General features: G+C 37.3%; 1 protein-coding gene across 1 annotated transcript in view; it reads right to left on the bottom strand.

Moving 5' to 3' along the window:
• Positions 1 to 1,397: 1,397 nt before the first annotated feature.
• The window catches only part of FRMPD1 (FERM and PDZ domain containing 1), a 130,630-nt gene continuing 113,532 nt past the window's right edge, over positions 1,398 to 18,495 (bottom strand). The window contains exons 13-16 of the mRNA XM_051995959.1: positions 14,224 to 14,406; positions 13,223 to 13,367; positions 8,867 to 9,703; positions 1,398 to 3,985 (exon numbers count right to left, since the gene is read on the bottom strand). Of these exons, the coding sequence (XP_051851919.1) occupies positions 1,521 to 3,985; positions 8,867 to 9,703; positions 13,223 to 13,367; positions 14,224 to 14,406 (3,630 nt within the window). The 3' untranslated portion in view covers positions 1,398 to 1,520. The remainder of the gene's footprint in view (positions 3,986 to 8,866; positions 9,704 to 13,222; positions 13,368 to 14,223; positions 14,407 to 18,495) is intronic.

The raw sequence follows: 18,495 nt of genomic DNA on the forward strand, positions 1-18,495 counted from the left end.
TATATAACATCTCAAATTGTTTATCATCTTAGGAAGGAGGAAATGAAAAAAATTTGAGAAAAACTCAAAATGTTATGAAACAATGAATGTTAAAAAGCATCTTTACATATAATTGGAAAAAATAAAACATAATTTTAAAAAACTTAAGGGAAAACCAGATTAGACTCTTTTTACTTGGTCCAGAAAGTAGAACTGGGACCAATAAGTATAAGTTGCAGAGTCAAAATACAAATGGGTAAATGAAAAAGTGGTAAAATGGAAGGAGCTTTTTTGAAAGAAACTTAATTCCTCATTTTTGTTCACCTCCAGGCACAATCTGGATGACCACTTGTAGCAATGCTCAAGTAGTGCTTCTTTGAAAGACACTGGATTCCTTATTTCTGTTCATCTCCAAGTATAGTCTGGATGACCACTTGGAGTAGTGTTCGAGGAGAATTCTGCTTCAGCTATAGCTTGGGCTATACTTTCTGCAATTCTTTCCAGCTCTGAAATTCCGTGATCATGTGTGTGATGTGGGGAATGATCCACAGTGTAATGTGGACTGGAACCTTTTGAGATCTCACAAGGGCACAGCCTGCCTGGGCCTTGCCATCAACAACCTTTATCCATCTAGGGATGGATAGTACATCAGAGAGGCAGCTGGCAGCAGGAGATAGTCCCCTACACTAATTACCACCTGATACTTGAGAGCAGCGCTTGTCAGTTGTAGAAAAAGCAGGGCAGAGGGGAGAGAAATGGAGGAAAAATGCTTAGCCACAATGTATACCTTTAAAATGTACACCTGTTCTGCTCATCAGCTTTAAAAGTGACTTTTGAGTCTTCTTGACTTCTTCCTTGTGAGCAGGTATAACAATTTACCTGATGCTTTCTTCCCCTTCCATACTCAGTATATGCTTAAAGGTGGTTTTTGCTTGAGTTTTTTTGGTGGGGGGAAAGAATAATAATGCAAACAATATGGTATTAGTTCTAGATTGTTTAATCTAAATGTCCAATATGTATCTTTTTAAAAGCAATGTACTTTAAAATTTTAAGTTTAAGTTTAAAGTTTAAATTTGAAGTTTTAAAATTAAAATTTAATTATATAAGACCATAAGGTTTAGACTTAGCCCCTCAGAAGTCACTTAAATCCAATCTTTTTATTTTATAGATGGATGAAAAAAGACTGAGGCACAGAGATGTTAAAAATCTTAAGTCTGAAATTTCCTTTTTATTTTTTGGGGAGAATTTGGCATTCATCTGGAAACTATCTTCCTCTCTGGCTCCCCCATTCCATATCCCAGCTACCTCCCTCTAGACATGAAAAAATACATCATGGAAAACTGACCACACACCTCCCTTTCCCCCCTTCGATTCCCAATAAAAGAATATGGCCAATGGCTCTCTCATGACACATATGATTGAGACTGCTGTTAAACATCAAGGTGTTTATTGTGATAGCTCTCTAGACAGTAAATACTTGTGGGTTATTTCTGAGGGACATGACCAAGGAATAAGATGTCACTGGGCTAGTGGGGTGCCGGTCATAGGGCCATGGACGCCCGGAACTTCTGGGTGAGGCAGAATACAGCTGCTGTGAGGGCAGTGCACTGGCGTGCTAACAGTTTTACACTTAAATCTCGATAGCCTCTCTCACAGGTCAGCTTTGCTGCCTGGGCAAACTGATAGTAGGCGCAAACAATGTCTTTGAGGTTCACCATTACATCTTTGTGCGTCCTCACGCAGCGGCCACAGTTTGTAAACTGGAAGCACAATCCCATCAGCTGGATAAGGTTTCGGAAAGTTTCTTGCACAGCACTCTGCATTTCTTCCGGGGACTGGTTGATTTTAATCACATGCTGACAGCTAGACATGAGCTTCTGGGATCCTGTACAGAGACTATTCCTGTTTTCAGAAAAGTACCAGGCACATTTGTCTTGGGGGTGTTTGTTCCCATTTCCTCCAAACCGTTCTAAAATATCCTGTAATTCTACCACGTGATTCAGGAGCTGGCAAAAACCATCTGGGGATCTGCAGAGTCCAGCTTTCAATTGGTTTTCAATTTTGGTGTAATATTCAGACCAGAGGCAGTTATTCCTTAGATGGGGCACACTACTGCTGCAGCTGTTGCTTCTGGTGAGCCCGGGTCTCCAGTGCATAGAGGATTGGCTACCCGAGGAAGGGGGAGTTGTGAGAGGGGCTGAGAGAGGTGTTTCCAAATCGGAATTCTCATCATCCATCTCAGGGTCTGAGCCACGAAAACAAGTGGCATAGGATAACTGACAGCTGCACTGTTCCATCCCCATTTTGGGTAAGATCATGTCTTTCACCCCTGCAAAATCCAAAGGACAATCTGACTTGTGATTCATGGAAACATCAGGATTGCTTTTATGAACAAAACACAGGAGAGGTTTCTTTGAAGAAGGAGGCATGATACTGAGGCTTTCCTTTTCCATTTCTAAGATATCACCTCGTGCACTGGGAAAATAGTTGGGACATTTCAGTTTCTTTACGGTGTAATCTGTTCCCTGCCTGAAAGCATCTCCCAGAGGACACGAAGGTGGATTCTGCAGGGATTGCCCCTGGTTAAAATCCACAGGTATGAGAACAACACTAGGGGTCACCTTTCCCTTCATTTCACTGTCAAGATGCTCAGGTGCAGAACTCCCTTTGTGAAATGTCTGCAAGCCGGATGAAACAGACAGGGGCTCAGTAAAGGCATGGGATTCTAAATGCTTCTCTGACATTAATAGCTCCTGCTCTTCGGGGAGGCTGGTTTGGTCTGTATTAACCAGGAGGGCTGTTTCTCTGCCGCCTTCTTGCATGTGCCATAGTGATCCTTGGTTGTTCATTTCTGTTCCAAATGCCTGCCTCTTGGAGAGAGGGGCTATCTCACCAGAGAGATCATTGATCTCAGAAGGCAGCCGAACATTAGCTAAGGCCTTTTTATCTGTAACAGTAATTAGGTCTTCATCCAGAATTTTTCTGGGTTCCTCCTGAAATAAAACACCACTGTTCTGGTTGATATCACAGATAGGAAAACCTGTCTCTTGGCCACTTCCCAAAAAAGGTTGCATGAGTCCTTCCCCTCCTTGGTTTTTGATAGCAGAAAAAGGAACTTCCCCTCCTGAATTTTTAACACAGTCATTATTTCTAGATTGATCCCCCAAAGAAAACAAAGGTTCTGAGCATTTTTGGATTGTTTCCTGTATTGGGTTCCTGAATCCCATTTCAAATTGTGATTCTGTATTGACCCCTGGGATTCCTTTTGCTACTTCTTGTTGTTCCAGGCTGATTGTCAAATTGTCTTTGGTTCCTGGAAGAATGTTAGAGGGGTCAGAGGAGCACTTCTGAGTCCCTGCCATTTGATCATGGCAAACCCTGCTATTTCCATCGTGAAGTTGAAAGGTTTTTTCAGAAGGATCTGATGGGTCATTTTGTTTACACAAATCTGAAGACAGATGATGAGGGACACTGCTTGGAGTCAAAGGAGCAACACTAGAATTTTCTTTATTTTCTGGGTCAATCCTGAGGCGAACTGCTGAAATGGAAGAAACGAAGGAATCTATGACTGATTTGGTCTCCATTGTTTCCGGTTCCATTTCCATTAAATTTGGGGAGTGATTTTTACTTTTGTTTTCCCTTGGAGGAGTCAGTAAGTGAAGGGCCTTAGTTTCAAGAAGACCGGGCTCTCCTTGCATGTCTTGTAATGATGACACAGTTGGGGAGTGAGAGACAAAGGAAAGACAGGGCTCCCGTTCATAGTAGCACATGTGGTCGACACTTTCCAGGGAGTATGATGGAGCCAAAGGAAAGGTAACCTGAGATGTGTAGTCAGTTTGTAAAAAAGACCTTCTTTTTCTCAGGGTCTTTGCATATTTCTTCACCCCCATTCTTCTGCTGTGCTCTCTTTTCTGTGGTCTTGGAGTCAGGCCACCTTCTGAGCTCTCTCTCTTTTTAATTTTAGACCCCAGATCACTCCATTCCTCAGTAGGAACCATGCTATGATCTAGATGTAAAGGAAGAAAAGTACAAGACAAAGTTAGACATTATACATCATGTACCAGAACAACAATGATTACAAAAAAGTTGTAGTCTCAGCACTACAGAAAAAATTTTTGGTCATCCTTAGTTAAGTATGCTTGTCGGGAACAAATATCTTGATCTCCTGAGTCCCCATCCACCATTCTAGTACATTATCCTGTCTTCCCTAGCTATGTATAGCTCTAGATAGGAAATCTCTTTCCTTCAACCCTAACTGCAGAAGGCTTGAATGGAAATAATAGAAAATTGTAATTTGGAAGGGCAGTTTTCTGACACTTTAAATTTGGGGGCTGTGTGTGTTTAAATATGAATTCTGATGCTAAAATTGTTTGAGACAATTGGATGAGATTATCTTAAGCAGTGTGTGCTTAAGTTGTAAACTTGTTTATTCTAGGTATAAGATCTTAGAAATTTGAGTGCAAATACTGAACTATTACTACTAGAAATTTAAATCTGATGTAAGCAAAAACTGGATAGTAAAATAAAGTTCTCTGGTAACTTACTCAAACTTACTCACATGTTTGTAACTCCTAATTAAATGAACTATGTTTAAGGTGTTACAATGCTTTCTATAACTATATACTGTGCAATTTGTAAAAATTGTATGAACTATGTTTTAAAGTTCTGTCAGCCCTACGGGACAAGAGTTTTGTTTTGTGAAAGTTTTTGCTCAAAATTGTTTAGTTATTACCTATATTCTGAATTTTAGAGTTGTCTTGTGTTTTAACAAAAAGGTGGCCATTAACTGAATCTTCTCAGTAAATATTCAGAGATTATAGTGCTGGGATAAATTATTCTCTTGAATTATCAGAAACTGATGATTTTAAAACCTAAAACTGGTTCCTACTGTGTGTAGGAAGGGAGGACATAGTAAAGACTTTATCCAAATGGATTTTATTCTTGGATCAGTTAGCCCCTTCCTCCCCCTTCATTGTTTGGAGGAAGTGAAAGAAAAAAACTCAAACCTGACTATCAAGATCATCGCCTTAGGAAATGTGAAAATCCCATACAAGAAAGAAAATACAGGTGACAATTTGGCTATTATTTCATTTTTTTATCTATTTATTATTTCCAAAATTTCTTGACTAGAATTTTTGGGAGTTATCTGAAATGGGTATTAAAAATTGCACAATTTCATGGTTTTATTTTAGATCAGTTGGAATATAGAGGCATAAATTCGCCTTTCTCCCAGTCTATCAAAGAGTGGGGGGAGGTACCAAAGAATACAATCCACAAAAGCCTAAGGATAGTTGGAATGGGAAGGCAATAAGCTCAGCCCTTCTCTGGGCTCCCTTGCCAGTTAAATGGAATTTCTTTAACTTTAAATTGCTTCTGTTATTGAAAGAAATAGCTTATGTTTACAAGGTATTAATAGCTGAATATTTGTTTTTATTCTTCAAGTCTGTGGTTGTTTCAAGAGCAAAAACATAATTCTGAAAGTCTACTTAGATAAGATACTGTATCAAGAATTCTACTGCTCAGTAATGCAAGGAACGTCTAAAAAAAAAACTTAGATTTTTTTTTTAGGTTTGATTAACTGCAAATTCTTTGAAAATGATTACTTCTGATATAGTTAACATCTGTTTTTAACAAATTAACATTTAATGAATAGTATTGACAAAACCCCTATGGTTGGTTTGTTTGTTTTTTTGCATCTATATTTATCTACACACTCTGCACAATGCTGGGCAAATTAAATCCCTTCAAGTTCATCTGAATGTGGAAAGCATGCTATGACAATGCCTCATGCCTGCCACTATCAGCACTGAGAATAGTTTATGCAGAATGATTTGTAAGCCTTCTTTTTTAAATTTGAAACTTTTTTTTTCCTGAGACAATTGGGATTAAGTGACTTGCCCAGGGTCTCACCACTAGGAGATATTAAGTGTCTGAGGCCAGATTTGGACTCAGGTCCTCCTAACTTCAGGGCTGGTGCTCTATCCAATGCCCCTATATTTGAAACTTCTGATGTGGGACTTGGCTATTGGACAGATAATCTCTTGGGATTGTAATTGATTTTCTTTTGAGTTTTGAATTTGGGTATGACTGTCTGATAGATCATTAAATCAGTATTCCACCATTCAAAAGAAGTTTTAAAGTACCATCCTGAATTTATAGTTGGAGGTCTATCTAGGCAAAAGGTGGGAAGACAACTTTAGTCTCTGCTTAAGGGCCAATCCTTCTGAGTCAGTTTCCCACTTGTGTTCCTTTGTATAGTAATGTTTCCCACCTGACAATTCCTAAGTATAGCTAGGAGGTGGAATTTTTACATATTTGTTTGTCAACAGATTATGATCTAAAGTCAAATAACTAAGGATGCTTTGTCTTGTAATCATGTCCCTGCTTTTTTTTTTTCTCTTATAGCAAATTTCTATATTCAGAACAAGTGATCATCTTAAAAATTATAAGCAAAAATGCAAGTATAAAAATCTGTTTTCTATCTGAAAATGTGTAATCATTAGGCAAATGACTATTTTCCATCATTGAGTAAGTGAATATTTGGCCTAGTCATCTGCCTGTTACTAGAGATATATCTTATTAGAAATATGTTTGTATAAGATCTCTAATCCTTTCAAAATGTAAGACCATTTAGGTTCACAAATGCAACCATTTGTAAGACCCAGCTGTTGTTCTCATGCAATGTATTTTAAAGTAGAGAATTTTAGTGCAACTAGTTTAAGAAATGTAATTTTTTATTACATCCTGCAAAAAGTCAATTCTATTTAAGCTAATATGGAATAGTATCTGCTTGTCTTGTATATCCTGTGATACTAGCATGTTTTCTTATAATTTTTTTGATATGTACAAAATCAAGCCATAGGAAATTGGCTTGCTGAATTACATTGCCTTTTTACTTCCCCAATTCCTACAACAGGCCCTTGCAAAAGAGAGGGGATATACTCTTCCCCTGCTCTGGGTGGTTTTAAAAAACTCCCTCAGAGCAGCTCAGACAAGTCAGTGAAAACTTCTCTACAAACAATGCCCTTCAGTCTCTTGTAAAATCTATCTTTACTGATCATAAGCTAGGAGAAACTATTAATCAGGATTATCAGACTTGCCCAAGCCATGATAGTCTGTGCCTAAATTACTCCTGAAAATGCTATTAAACTTCCCCCTCCAACCTGTTCAGAAGAGAGATACATGTCTAGGAAAAGACTAGTAGACTAAAAGACTGGCAAGAGAGAGTTGCCATAATGCCTCATGTAGAAATTTGGGCTTATCTCTCTATTTCAAAGTCCTGCTTCTGAATTATTGTGAGATCTGTTAGGTTATGTGGATACCTCTGGTGGGATCCCCTTTCTAAAAATTGCTTTTTGAATTAAATATCCCAGTTCCCCAAAGCAGTCTCCTTTGTAGGGATCTTGGCTTCTCTCCTTCTTTGGCATTCCACTTCTAATCAATTATCAGGCATTAAATGAGTCTTTTATTCTTTAGAATGTTTTTGGTAGAGGTCCCTGGAAACAGATCTTTGACTCATCCCCAATCCCTTTGCTTTTTTTTTTTTTTAATAGGGTAGTCTGTATTGTAGGAGATGATGCTGAACTAGATATTTACAGAATTTTCAGGGAAGGTAAAGAAACTGATCATACTCTCTAGATCAATTGCTTTCCTAACCTCTGCTTATTAGGTTTGTTTTCTTCTAGGTTTTGCTCAGTTCAAATAATCAGCACTAGTCAGTTGTAACAACCAACTTCAGGGATCTGACTTAAAACCCCACTGGATGCTTCAATGCTTCAATCAACTCCTGGCCCACCTTCAATTTAAGCTCATCACTCTTACAATCTGGGACTTTGTAGGATGATTCATCTCTCCATCACTCATTTCCAGAAGGAACTACTTTCAGAAAATAAGGTCATCACCCTATATCCAGAAGGACTTTGGGCCCCATTTGTTTGGGAAGAAACTTTGTTGGGGTAAATGGACAGCAGCAAAATATTAACCATACTGAGAGTATGCCCCCAGTAAGAAGCATACTAACCCCATGCTAATCTCCTATTGTGCCCTGGAACCCCTATGATGTAACAAACTTTGACCATTGTATTTCACTCCCAGCTTCTAAGCAGCTTCTATACTTGTTAAGTATAATAAGTGTCTCTAGATTTGGCCTCCAAAATGGGCTCAAAAACTTCAGCATTGTCTCCTAAACTTCATCCTGTTTAGGGATGACCCCCTACACACTTTTGAAAGATTTTCTTTGCAAATCAATTTCCTACCTGCCATTCCTGGTGTCTATTTTACCTATTTTGTCTATAACCTCTTCTCCTAAATAAACCTATCTTTTGGCAAAGAGAATGGCCATTGAGAGTTTGTCAGATTTTGAACTAGGTATTGCTACCCCCGACTTACTCATTTTACATTCACAAACTATTTTAAACGTTAATTCATTAATTTTGTTTTGTTATTTAATATCATTTGATGTGTGTGTGTATGAACATTCTGGGAGATCCTTTAGAACAATATGTGGGTGTGTGGGGGTGTTTGTGAATGCCCGTGGAGTAAAGGAGAATTATGGACAAAGAAAGACAAGATCTGGCAGAAATAGATTCATAAAGCTCCCATTTTTTCCACCGAGAGACCCTAGAGTACCTCTAAGTCCTGTGGTACCATTACTAATTAGTAAGTACCTTCATGTATGCCCTTGGAGTAAAGGAGAATTATGGGTAAAGAGATAGATAGGATTTGGCAAAAATACATTCATAAAGCCCCCAATTTTATCCACTGAGAAACCCTAGAACACTCCTAAGACTTTTGGTACCATTACTAATTAGTAAGTACTCCCTGATTCATGCCATGTTCAAACTCTTCCAGGATCGATTTTTGACAGAAATAACCATCGTGAGCACACCTGAGAGGGACTCTGAGGGTGTCAGTTTATCAGCTGCATCATAAAATTCGTCATCTGAGCTGGTATCTTCAAAACTTGGGGAAGGAGTTAAAAGAAGAGATTCTACCACTGAGGCTGAAACAGTTTTCCAGATTTTCTTGTCCTGAACTGGCCGAGAAGGACCATTCCGAGAAGAACTGCTCTCAGAGCTGTTGCTCAGTATGCTGGCAGGAGACACATTAGAACACAGATTGTAATACTCCATGCTGCTGCTGTCATATAATCTGGGGTCCACTGTGGATGCATTCAGATCATTTCCTGGGCTAGATTTAAGGTCACTTGCATAGTTGGAGAACTCGGTCTTTTGGAGCTCAGTATTGGCCCTCTGGGATAACTCCAGGAGGCAAAGGAAGCCATCGGTTTCAATTTGTCCTCTTTCTTCCTTCATGTCCAGAGAATGGGGCGGTTTGTTTTTATCCAGACTTTCTTTAAAGTTGGGTGTGTGAAAATGGAAAAACTCAGGCCTGCTGGAGGAGCAGGCGTCTAAGTCATCCTCTTCCAGGGCGTCCATGGAATCACTGGAGCCACTGGTTTTGCAGCCCCTGCTCTCTGTGTTGGCCGAATCAGAGCCCTCGGAGATGTTGTCTGTGACATTGTTAACTCCATTGCACGTGCTCTTCTCAGCCTCAGGTGGGGTGACACTCACATTTTTCTGCTCACTGAGCATGTCCTGTTCTTCTTCTTCACAAAGGGGTGTTATGTGGTCAAATTTCACCAGGTGTCTGTCTGAAAGGAACTCCAGGGAAGAGTCAACTTCCGAGGATTCCTCTGAGTCACTGCAGGTTCTGGATTCGTAACCTGCAAGAAAGAAGTACAACAAGGATTCTTAACCCTGTTTGTATTATGTACCCCTCTGGCAGTCTGATAAAATCCCCTTCTTAGAGTAATGTTGTAAAATAAAAAGGAAATATTCATGTCATGTAGAGGTAAATGAAAATACAGGTGTCCTTTTTTCCCCCATCCAAGCTGATGGATCCCTGAAAGTAACAAACTAATCTCTGAAGTAGAGAATATATACTATAAACAGTAGCATTTTGTGGTGCTTTTCAGATTTGTAAAATGTTTTACTTGCGTTATCTCATTTAATCCTCCTAACTATCCTGGTAGATACATCCTATTATTATCTCTATTTTAGAGATGAGGAAAATGAACCCGAGAGTTTAAAAAAAAAAAGAAAAACTTTGCCTAGAGCTTATAAGTGCCTTTGACAAGATGTGAACTTAGGTCTTGCCGACTCCTAATTCACTGTACTATCTATTTGGCAGTATCCAAGTCCGGGTCAATCTGATGGGATTCAGAGGGTACAGAAAAATCTCCCAAATATCTTTTTAACTTGCCTTACTGAAACCTGAAATTCCAGGAGAAAAAGTCTTTCATTCTAAAATAAACGATAAGGCTTCAAATTAGATGCTTTTTGGGGTACAGTATGCTATTTTAAATTAAAACTAAGGTATAAATAACCATTATGTGATTTTTTTCCCCCAGAGGAAAGTGAGAAGGGGTGGGACAACAGGGCAAAGAGAACCCAGATGCATGTGTCAGACAGAGATGAGATTTGAACCCAGATTTTCCTAATTGCAAAGTTGACTTTCCATCTACTAAATTACATCTGACTCAAGGTAAATTGTAATGTAGGCAAGCTGATGACCATACATCTGGGTGCTATAAGGGTAAGGAGCTAGACTTAGAGTTAGGAAGAAAGGAGTTTGAGATCTATCTCAGACTCTTACTAGCTTTGTACTAGGCTCTCAGCCTCAGTTTGCTTTATAAAATGAAAATATATAACAATGCCATCTATCTCACAGGGTTGAGTGGATCAAAAAAAGTGCAGATCTTAAAACAGTATTTAAATGCTGGCTATTAATTATCATTAGTCACTTTACAAAGGTCAAGCTAATCTTTTAGAGCCAATGAGTTGCCAATATGTATTAACAGAAGAAATTTCCATACTGAAAATTATCTGCACTGATGACATCACATGCTTGGACCCCTTCTCCCAGAATTCTCCTATTGTCCCTACTCCTAAGCCCCAAAGGTTAAATAAGATTTCTGAAGGAAATTAAATATTCATTACTAATCCCAGCAGTAATGAAAAATTGAACTCTGCTATCTTTCCTCTCAAACCCTTTGTTCTTCATCTTTCCTGTTTTGGTCAAGGACATCACCATCCTTTCAGTCACCAAAGATTTGTGACTGATGTCACCCTTGACTGGTTACCCCACATATGGAAGCAGATGCCAAATCTTGTCTTTTCTATCTCTGCAATGTCTCTTTGTATTCATTCTTCTTTTCTTTGATAGAGTTACTACTCCAATCAGGCAGCCAGATCATCACCTTTACCTATTTTCATGGATCCTCCTTCTCAGTTGCTGAAGTAAAGTTCTGATCATATCAATCCCATGTTCACTCATTATCTTTAGGATCAGCTATAAACTCCTTTGTTTTTCATTTAAAGCTCTAGTCTTATGCTACCTTTCTAGCCTTCTTACTGCCCCCCCCCCTCACATGAGTATGTATGTATGATCCAGCCAAACTGGCCTTTCTGCTGTTCCTAAAACCTTCATTCTGACTTTCATCACCCTTTGCCTGCCCTCAGGTGCAACAACATCCCAATATGTCCCAAGTACCCCCTTTAATAACTTGCCAAAATTATTTTCCTTAAGTGCATGTCTGATCCGTTACTTCCCTATTCAATAAATGCCAATAGCTCTCTATTGCCTCTAGATTAAATCACAAACCACTTTATTTGGCTTTTAAAGTTCTTCACATGATCAACTGTGATGGACTTGGCTCCTCTCAACAATGTTTGATTCAAGGCAATTTCAATAGATTTGGGATGGAAAATGCCAATCACGTCCAGAGAGAGAACTATGGAAACTGAATGTGGATTAAGGGATAGTATTTTTGCCTTTTTCTTTTTTTTCATTTTGGTCTGATTTTTATTTGCACAACATGAAAAATATGGAAATGTTTAAAAGGATAGCACATATTTAATGTATATCACATTGCTTGCTGTCTTGGAGAAGGAGGTGAAGGAAGGAGAGAGAAAAATTTGGGACATAAAGTTTTGCAAAAATGAATGTTCAAAACTATCTTTACATGTATTGGGAAAAATAAAATAGCTTTGAGAAAAAAAATAAAGCCCTTTACAACTTCATCTCAATCTATATTTCCTGTCATCTCAATCTACATTTCCAGTGACAGTAATTAGTGTGTGTGTGTGTGTGTGTGTGTGTGTGTGTGTGTGCAGTTAATGTCTAGCCAAACTAACCTTCTTTCTTCCTTACACATGGATCTCAATTTCCTATCTCCATGTCTTTGCATTGGAATGTCTTTAATTCAATTTTGTCTGACTTTTTGTAACCCCATTTGGAATTGCTGGGGTAAAAATTCTGGAGTAGTTGGCTATTTCCTTCTCGAGCTTATTTTACAGATGAGAAACCTAAGGGAAATAAGGTTAAGTGACTTGGCCAGGATCATATAGTTAATAAATGTCTAGGGTCAACTTGAACTTGGGTCTTTCTGACTCTCGACCCAGTGCTCTATCTACTGTGTCACCTAGGTGCCTGCATGAATGCATTCCTTCCTCACATGTCTTCCTGCATACATAAGATGCAACTCAGGCATCCCGGTCTTTCCTGAATCCTACAGATGCTAATGCCTTCCCTATCTCACCAAGATACATTGCAATGATTACATATATATTTATATATGAATTATAAATATATTTACATATATAAATACATTTACATATATTTATATATGTATTATGCATATACATAATCCTTGAAAGTTTTTTTCAGAATTTCTAATTTGGTATTTAATTGGGGTGTTTAATTTGTTCTTTTTCTACTTTTTTAGTTGCATGCTCAATTCACTGATCTTTTCTTTCTCTATTTTATTTATGTAAGCATCCAGATATATAAAATTTCCCCTAAGAGCTGCTCTGGCTGCATCCCATAAGTTTTGGTATGTTGTTTCATTATTGTCATTCTCTTGGATGAAATTGTTCCTATGATTTGTTGTTTGATCCACTCATGCTTAGATTATTTTATTAGATAATTATTTATTAGCTAGGATTAGATTATTTAGTTTCCAATTGATTTTCAGTCTGTTTTTTCCATGATCCTTTATTACACATAATTTTTATTGCATCATGATCTGAAAAGGATGCATTTATTATTTCTGCCTTTCTGCATTTGGTTGTGAAGTTTTTATGCCCTAATACACATCATAACATTTTGAATCATAACTCTCTTCAAGGCCAGAAAAAACAACCCTGTTGTTATGATTGTTCCAAGTGACCCACAGTCTTACCTTCTTCAGCAGAAATCCGATGAACTTGTTTATTTCTACCCCAGAGGAATATGGAGGCAGTTGAGTCAACAAACAGTCTATAGTAACCAGCAATGAGGCAGGCAAGGTCTTTAGCACTATTAGACTCCAGCAACAGAGTGAGAAGCTTCAAAGATAAAACAAGATCTAATATTTATATAAGGACAAGAGAATTTTTAGAAAAGAACAACAACATCTACGCATAGGCCATAAACTGGTATAGTCAATATATGCCATTATCCACTGCCACATTGGTAATGAAATGGATGAACATAGAGTTCTTGTGGTAGAGATGGGGAGACAGGGGGGAAGAAAGTGTGAAAGTTTGCAGGGTAACGCCTTACTACAAATACTTCATAGTAATGGCCCCTTCCCAACCCAACCATTATCCCTACCACTCCCTAACTTCTCCTTGCATGATTTCTTTTGGATCACTAAATCAGAATCAGAAGACAACATAGTGAGAAGAGGGAGAGGCAGGGAAGAAGCATTCACATACCTACTATGTGGCTAAGAGCTTTTTACAATTAGTATGTCATTTGAAGAGAAGGGAAGGACAAAAAAAAAAGTCAAGAGGAGAAAGAACAGTAAAAGTGTCATCTCTGAGTGCTGGAAAAAAAAGTATCTTAAATTTAGGATTTCTAAAATAGTGGCTTTTGAGAAGCCTGGATTACTTCACAATGAAGTTGTGAAAGGCTTGATTTTTTTTTCAAAAAAGTATTTTTTTCCCTCAAAAGTAATCCAAGTTTATCTCCCAACTTCAGTTCCTATAACATCCTTAACTACAACAATTTCCCCAACCATAACATTTAGACTTTGGCATAGTTGATATTATGACTAGTGGACAGTGGGATACATTTGCTGGGCATAGATTCTTCATCTTTTATTTTATCTTTGTACAAATTATTTTTAATCTTAAAGCTGTAATATTCCTTCTCCACAGAAGATTTGTGGGGACAAGCTCTGGAACTCTGATATGTTACCTTGACATCCTGAAGATAAATTTTGACCATGCTCACTTTCTCCGACTCTTCCATCAGCTCGACTTGGCTAATGTTTGAGAATTCTGCCAGTGTTGACATGATGTTGAGTTTACTGTTAATAATCTGGCTGATTCCATACTTGGCTCCAACCAGAAGTGCAATGTATGATTCTCTATCCTGTAACTAAAGAGGAATAGATGATTGCAGAATCAGCTTTCTCCAGGAGATTACACATCAGATTGAAAAAGGAAGGAAGATCATTTATTTTTATTTAATAAAATATTTCTCAAATATCTAATTTTCAAATTGACATTTGTGCTATTTCAAAGTTTTGTTGTTTTTGTTTTTTGGTGATAGGAACATTGATTACTATTAATAAGAAGGCTAACTGTATTTCAATTAACCCAAGGGCAGGAATTGGCTGTTTTAGGAAGGAGGTAATGCTTTTCACGAAAAATACCCACAATCACCTATCTGGTCAGGTTTTTATGGCACCTTTCACAGTATATGAGTTTTAATAGACAATGCATAAAATCCTCAGTGGGTCAGTTTGTTGCTCAGTTGTTTCTGATTCTTTGTGTCTCCATTTGGGATTTTCTTGGCAAAGATACTGGAGCAGTATGCCATTTCCTTCTTCAACTCATTTTATAGATCTGGAAACTGAGGTAAATGGCATTAACTGATTTATGTAAGATCATATAACTAGTATCTGAGATTAGATTTGAACTGCACTTCTCCTATGTATAGAAACCTAGACAATAACAAAAAACAATAATTATAGAGTTTTAGAAAGAAACAAAAAGACTCAGGAACACAAGCTCTTGATGAGCAAGCAGGATATAACATACCCTATACAAATCTGCTTCTTAAGTAGTAATGAGATTGACAAAGGTTTTTAGAATAAGAATAATACCTCACATTTATTTAGCATCTACTATGTGCCAGGCACATACTTTACAATTATCTCATTTGACCCTGACAACAACCCTGAAAGGTGGATTATCCCCATTTTGCAGATGATGAAATTGAGGTCAAATGTGCTTAAGTGACCTGCTCAGGGTCCCACAATGAGTATCTGACATAAAATTTGAACTCAGGTCTTCCTGACTAGGTTAGACCCTGCACTATTGAGTATAGAAGTGAGTATAGAAGGGGTTGATTTGTCCAACCCCTTCCCCTCTCCACCTTAGTCTTGATACTTCAAGGATTTGGGAAACAGAGAGGGAGAAGTCAGGAAATAAAAGGTAGGTAAAATTTGTGTTTTGATGGCTCTCTTTCTGTACTTATATTACTCTTCTACTTCTTGATGTCCCTTTTCTCCATTCCTCTCCCTTCAATTCCCCTCTACTTAGGGTTCCTCTGATCCAAAGTGGCCCTTGTTCCTTCTCCCCGACTCTACCAAAAACTCCATTCTCTCCTTCTGTCTCCCTTACGTGTAAAGAAAATAGTCTGTTTAAACCAATCCCCACTGGAAGTTGGTAGGGAAAGTGAGGGTTTGTTATTTAGATCCTAGCCAAAGAAAACCCCCCTTCCCTATTCCATGCCCATGATCTAATTAGATGGAGAATTAGGAAGGGCTGGCTATGATATTCTGGATTCAGGAACTCTTCAGAACATCTTTCTGCTCCACTAGGTCACTTCTATACAAGTGATTCCTGAAATGCTTGATTTATCCGTTCAAATGTAATATTAATTGGAGTTATTTATATGAACATCTGCCAATTTATGTCCAATTACTGTGGCAGAGAAAAATGATTATGCATGGCATTAAATGTATTAGATAAACTGTTCTATATTTTATTTGATTACAGCATTAAACTGTTTTCATGTGCTGTTTTCCACAATTTGTAGCTTAGCCATTGACTCACAACTTAAAGAACAAAACACAAAATCAAACCACATCATGCCTTTGGTTTATATCCTTTCATCTAACCAAGCTATAATGAAATCTTTCTCTGTATACTTGTCATCTGGCTTTGACCTGAGATTAAAACACACACATAATAAAATGGTATTTGATAGACTATGTACAACTTGTCTGGTTATTATTATTATTGTTCAGGAGGAGAAGGACGGTTGACAATGCAGAGGAGTTATAAAGAACTAGATCTGGTATAGGGAACTCCTGGTGAGAAAACTATCTGTTCAATAATTTCATAATTTTAGGGAATTGTGTGGTGATGTTGAGAAACTAAATAATTTACCCAGACTCAGATAGCTGGAAAGTTTCAAAGCAGAAGTGGAAACATGTATGAACTTCACAACTCTGGATATTGACAGGATATCACTAATTAGAAATCATGAAAGCTTAAGAGTGAATTATGGACATAGAATGTAAAATAGGAAGGGGCCTTTTGAGATGATCCCATTCAGTAGGTTTTAGCCTGGGATCTATGAATTTTAATTTTTTATTTCTTGTGGAGGGAATTGGGATTAAGTGATTTGCTCAGCTAATTAGTGACTAAGGCTAAATTTGAACTCAGGTCCTCCTGATTCAAGGGCTATTTCTCTACTGCACTTACCTTACTGCAGAATTTAGCCAGGTGAATTTAAGAAAACATAATTTGTTTCAATATAATTGGTTTCCATTGTAATTCTATGTATTTAAAAAAAAAAAAGGTTGCTTTTCTAAGGAGTCCCAGTTTTCACCAATTGCCAAGGAAATCCATTACACAAAAAGAATCTTTGATCTTTGTCCAATTTCACAGATGAGGATAGTTTAGTTCCTTCAAACATGGAAACATTTGGATTAAAAAGTAGTCTCTAATTATTTATTCTTTGTAAGCTTGGATATCCTTGTTCTCCAGATACTAAATGGAAGAGAATAAGCTTTCTCATGTGAGCAAAAAGCCCAGAACAATACTGAAAAAACTTTTAGAGAAAGAAAACCCTAAACTGTATTGAAATTTATTTCTTTCAAAGAATGTTATTTCTCCTGTAATAGTTTTTTAAAAAAATCCAAGATTCCAAGCAAATATAGCAAGTTCTTAAAATATATAGTCTCTCAGGTCCCTCTGAACTGATTCTATTTTCACACAGTGTAAAAATAACATACAACATTAACCAAAATGTTTGTATTCAGTATTCTCACAAACAAATGAAGTTCTTTCTGTAATTCTGGTCATTTTAGCTTTGTTTTTGCTTTCAAGAACAGTGCTAAAAAGGAAAAAACAATCATGTTTTGCTGGTACTGCTATGATCATGTAAGCCATTACTGTCTATAATGATGATATAATTGTGTGGTTGATTGCCCAAGAACAGAGGCAGCACTGGGAACAGAAATGATACAAAAGGTTCTCATCATTTTGGTCATCAAACATTCTGTATCTCAAGGAAGAGGTTACATCCGATTTGGAGCTGGAAAGAACACTTTCCTAGGAATGGCCAAGCGAATTCTCTGACTGTATGGAAGCATAGGCCTCTAGGAACACTACAGAGAGGCAATATGTCTTTATTAATCATATATTATTTTCCAGGCACTGTTCTAAGAGCTTTTTACAAATATTATTTCCTTACCTTTTCTAGAATGTGGCTTAAGTGTAAATTTGTCCTTTATGATTTCATATTTATTGTGATGGTTTATAGCTTTTGTCTTTTCAATGGGTGGGGGGAAGGTATAGAGACAAAGAGAAAATTTGTAGCTGAAAATAAAATTGCATTTAAAAAATTTTTTTAAAAGAGTTTCAGAGAGGCTACTTAGCTCTGCATAAGGAAGAATTTCTTAACAATCAGAGTGGCCCAAAATGGGAACAGGTGGCCTCAGGTAATAGTGACTTTCCCAGGTATAGGAGTTTTCAAGTGCCAATCAAATATTTAAGTACTTACTATGTGTCAGGTACTGTGCTAACCCCTCAGGATACCCCCAAAAAGGCAAAATAAAACAAAACAAAAAAGATCCTGCTCTTAAGGTGCTTAGAGTTGTACACATATACATGTGCATATATATGTATGTGTGTATATACATATATACACATATATACATATACATATCTTTCTATTATATATGTATATATGAGATAAATTAAGACTATATAAAAGGTAATTTGGAGATAATAGAAGGAAGGCATTAGGATTAAGGTTTCAATTGGGGGGGGGTTGATATATAAAACGATGATACCCAATTAAAAAACTATAAGACTTCATTCTTTTAAAATGTTACTTATTTTATATAAAGTATAACTCACGTCTTCTATAAAAGTTTTCACATTAAAAATAAACAACAAAATCCCCCAGTACTATCTCATTTAATCCTCACAATAATAACATAATAAT

This window comes from Antechinus flavipes, chromosome 1, assembly GCF_016432865.1.
Source record: "Antechinus flavipes isolate AdamAnt ecotype Samford, QLD, Australia chromosome 1, AdamAnt_v2, whole genome shotgun sequence".
NCBI classification, from domain to species: Eukaryota; Metazoa; Chordata; class Mammalia; order Dasyuromorphia; family Dasyuridae; genus Antechinus; species Antechinus flavipes.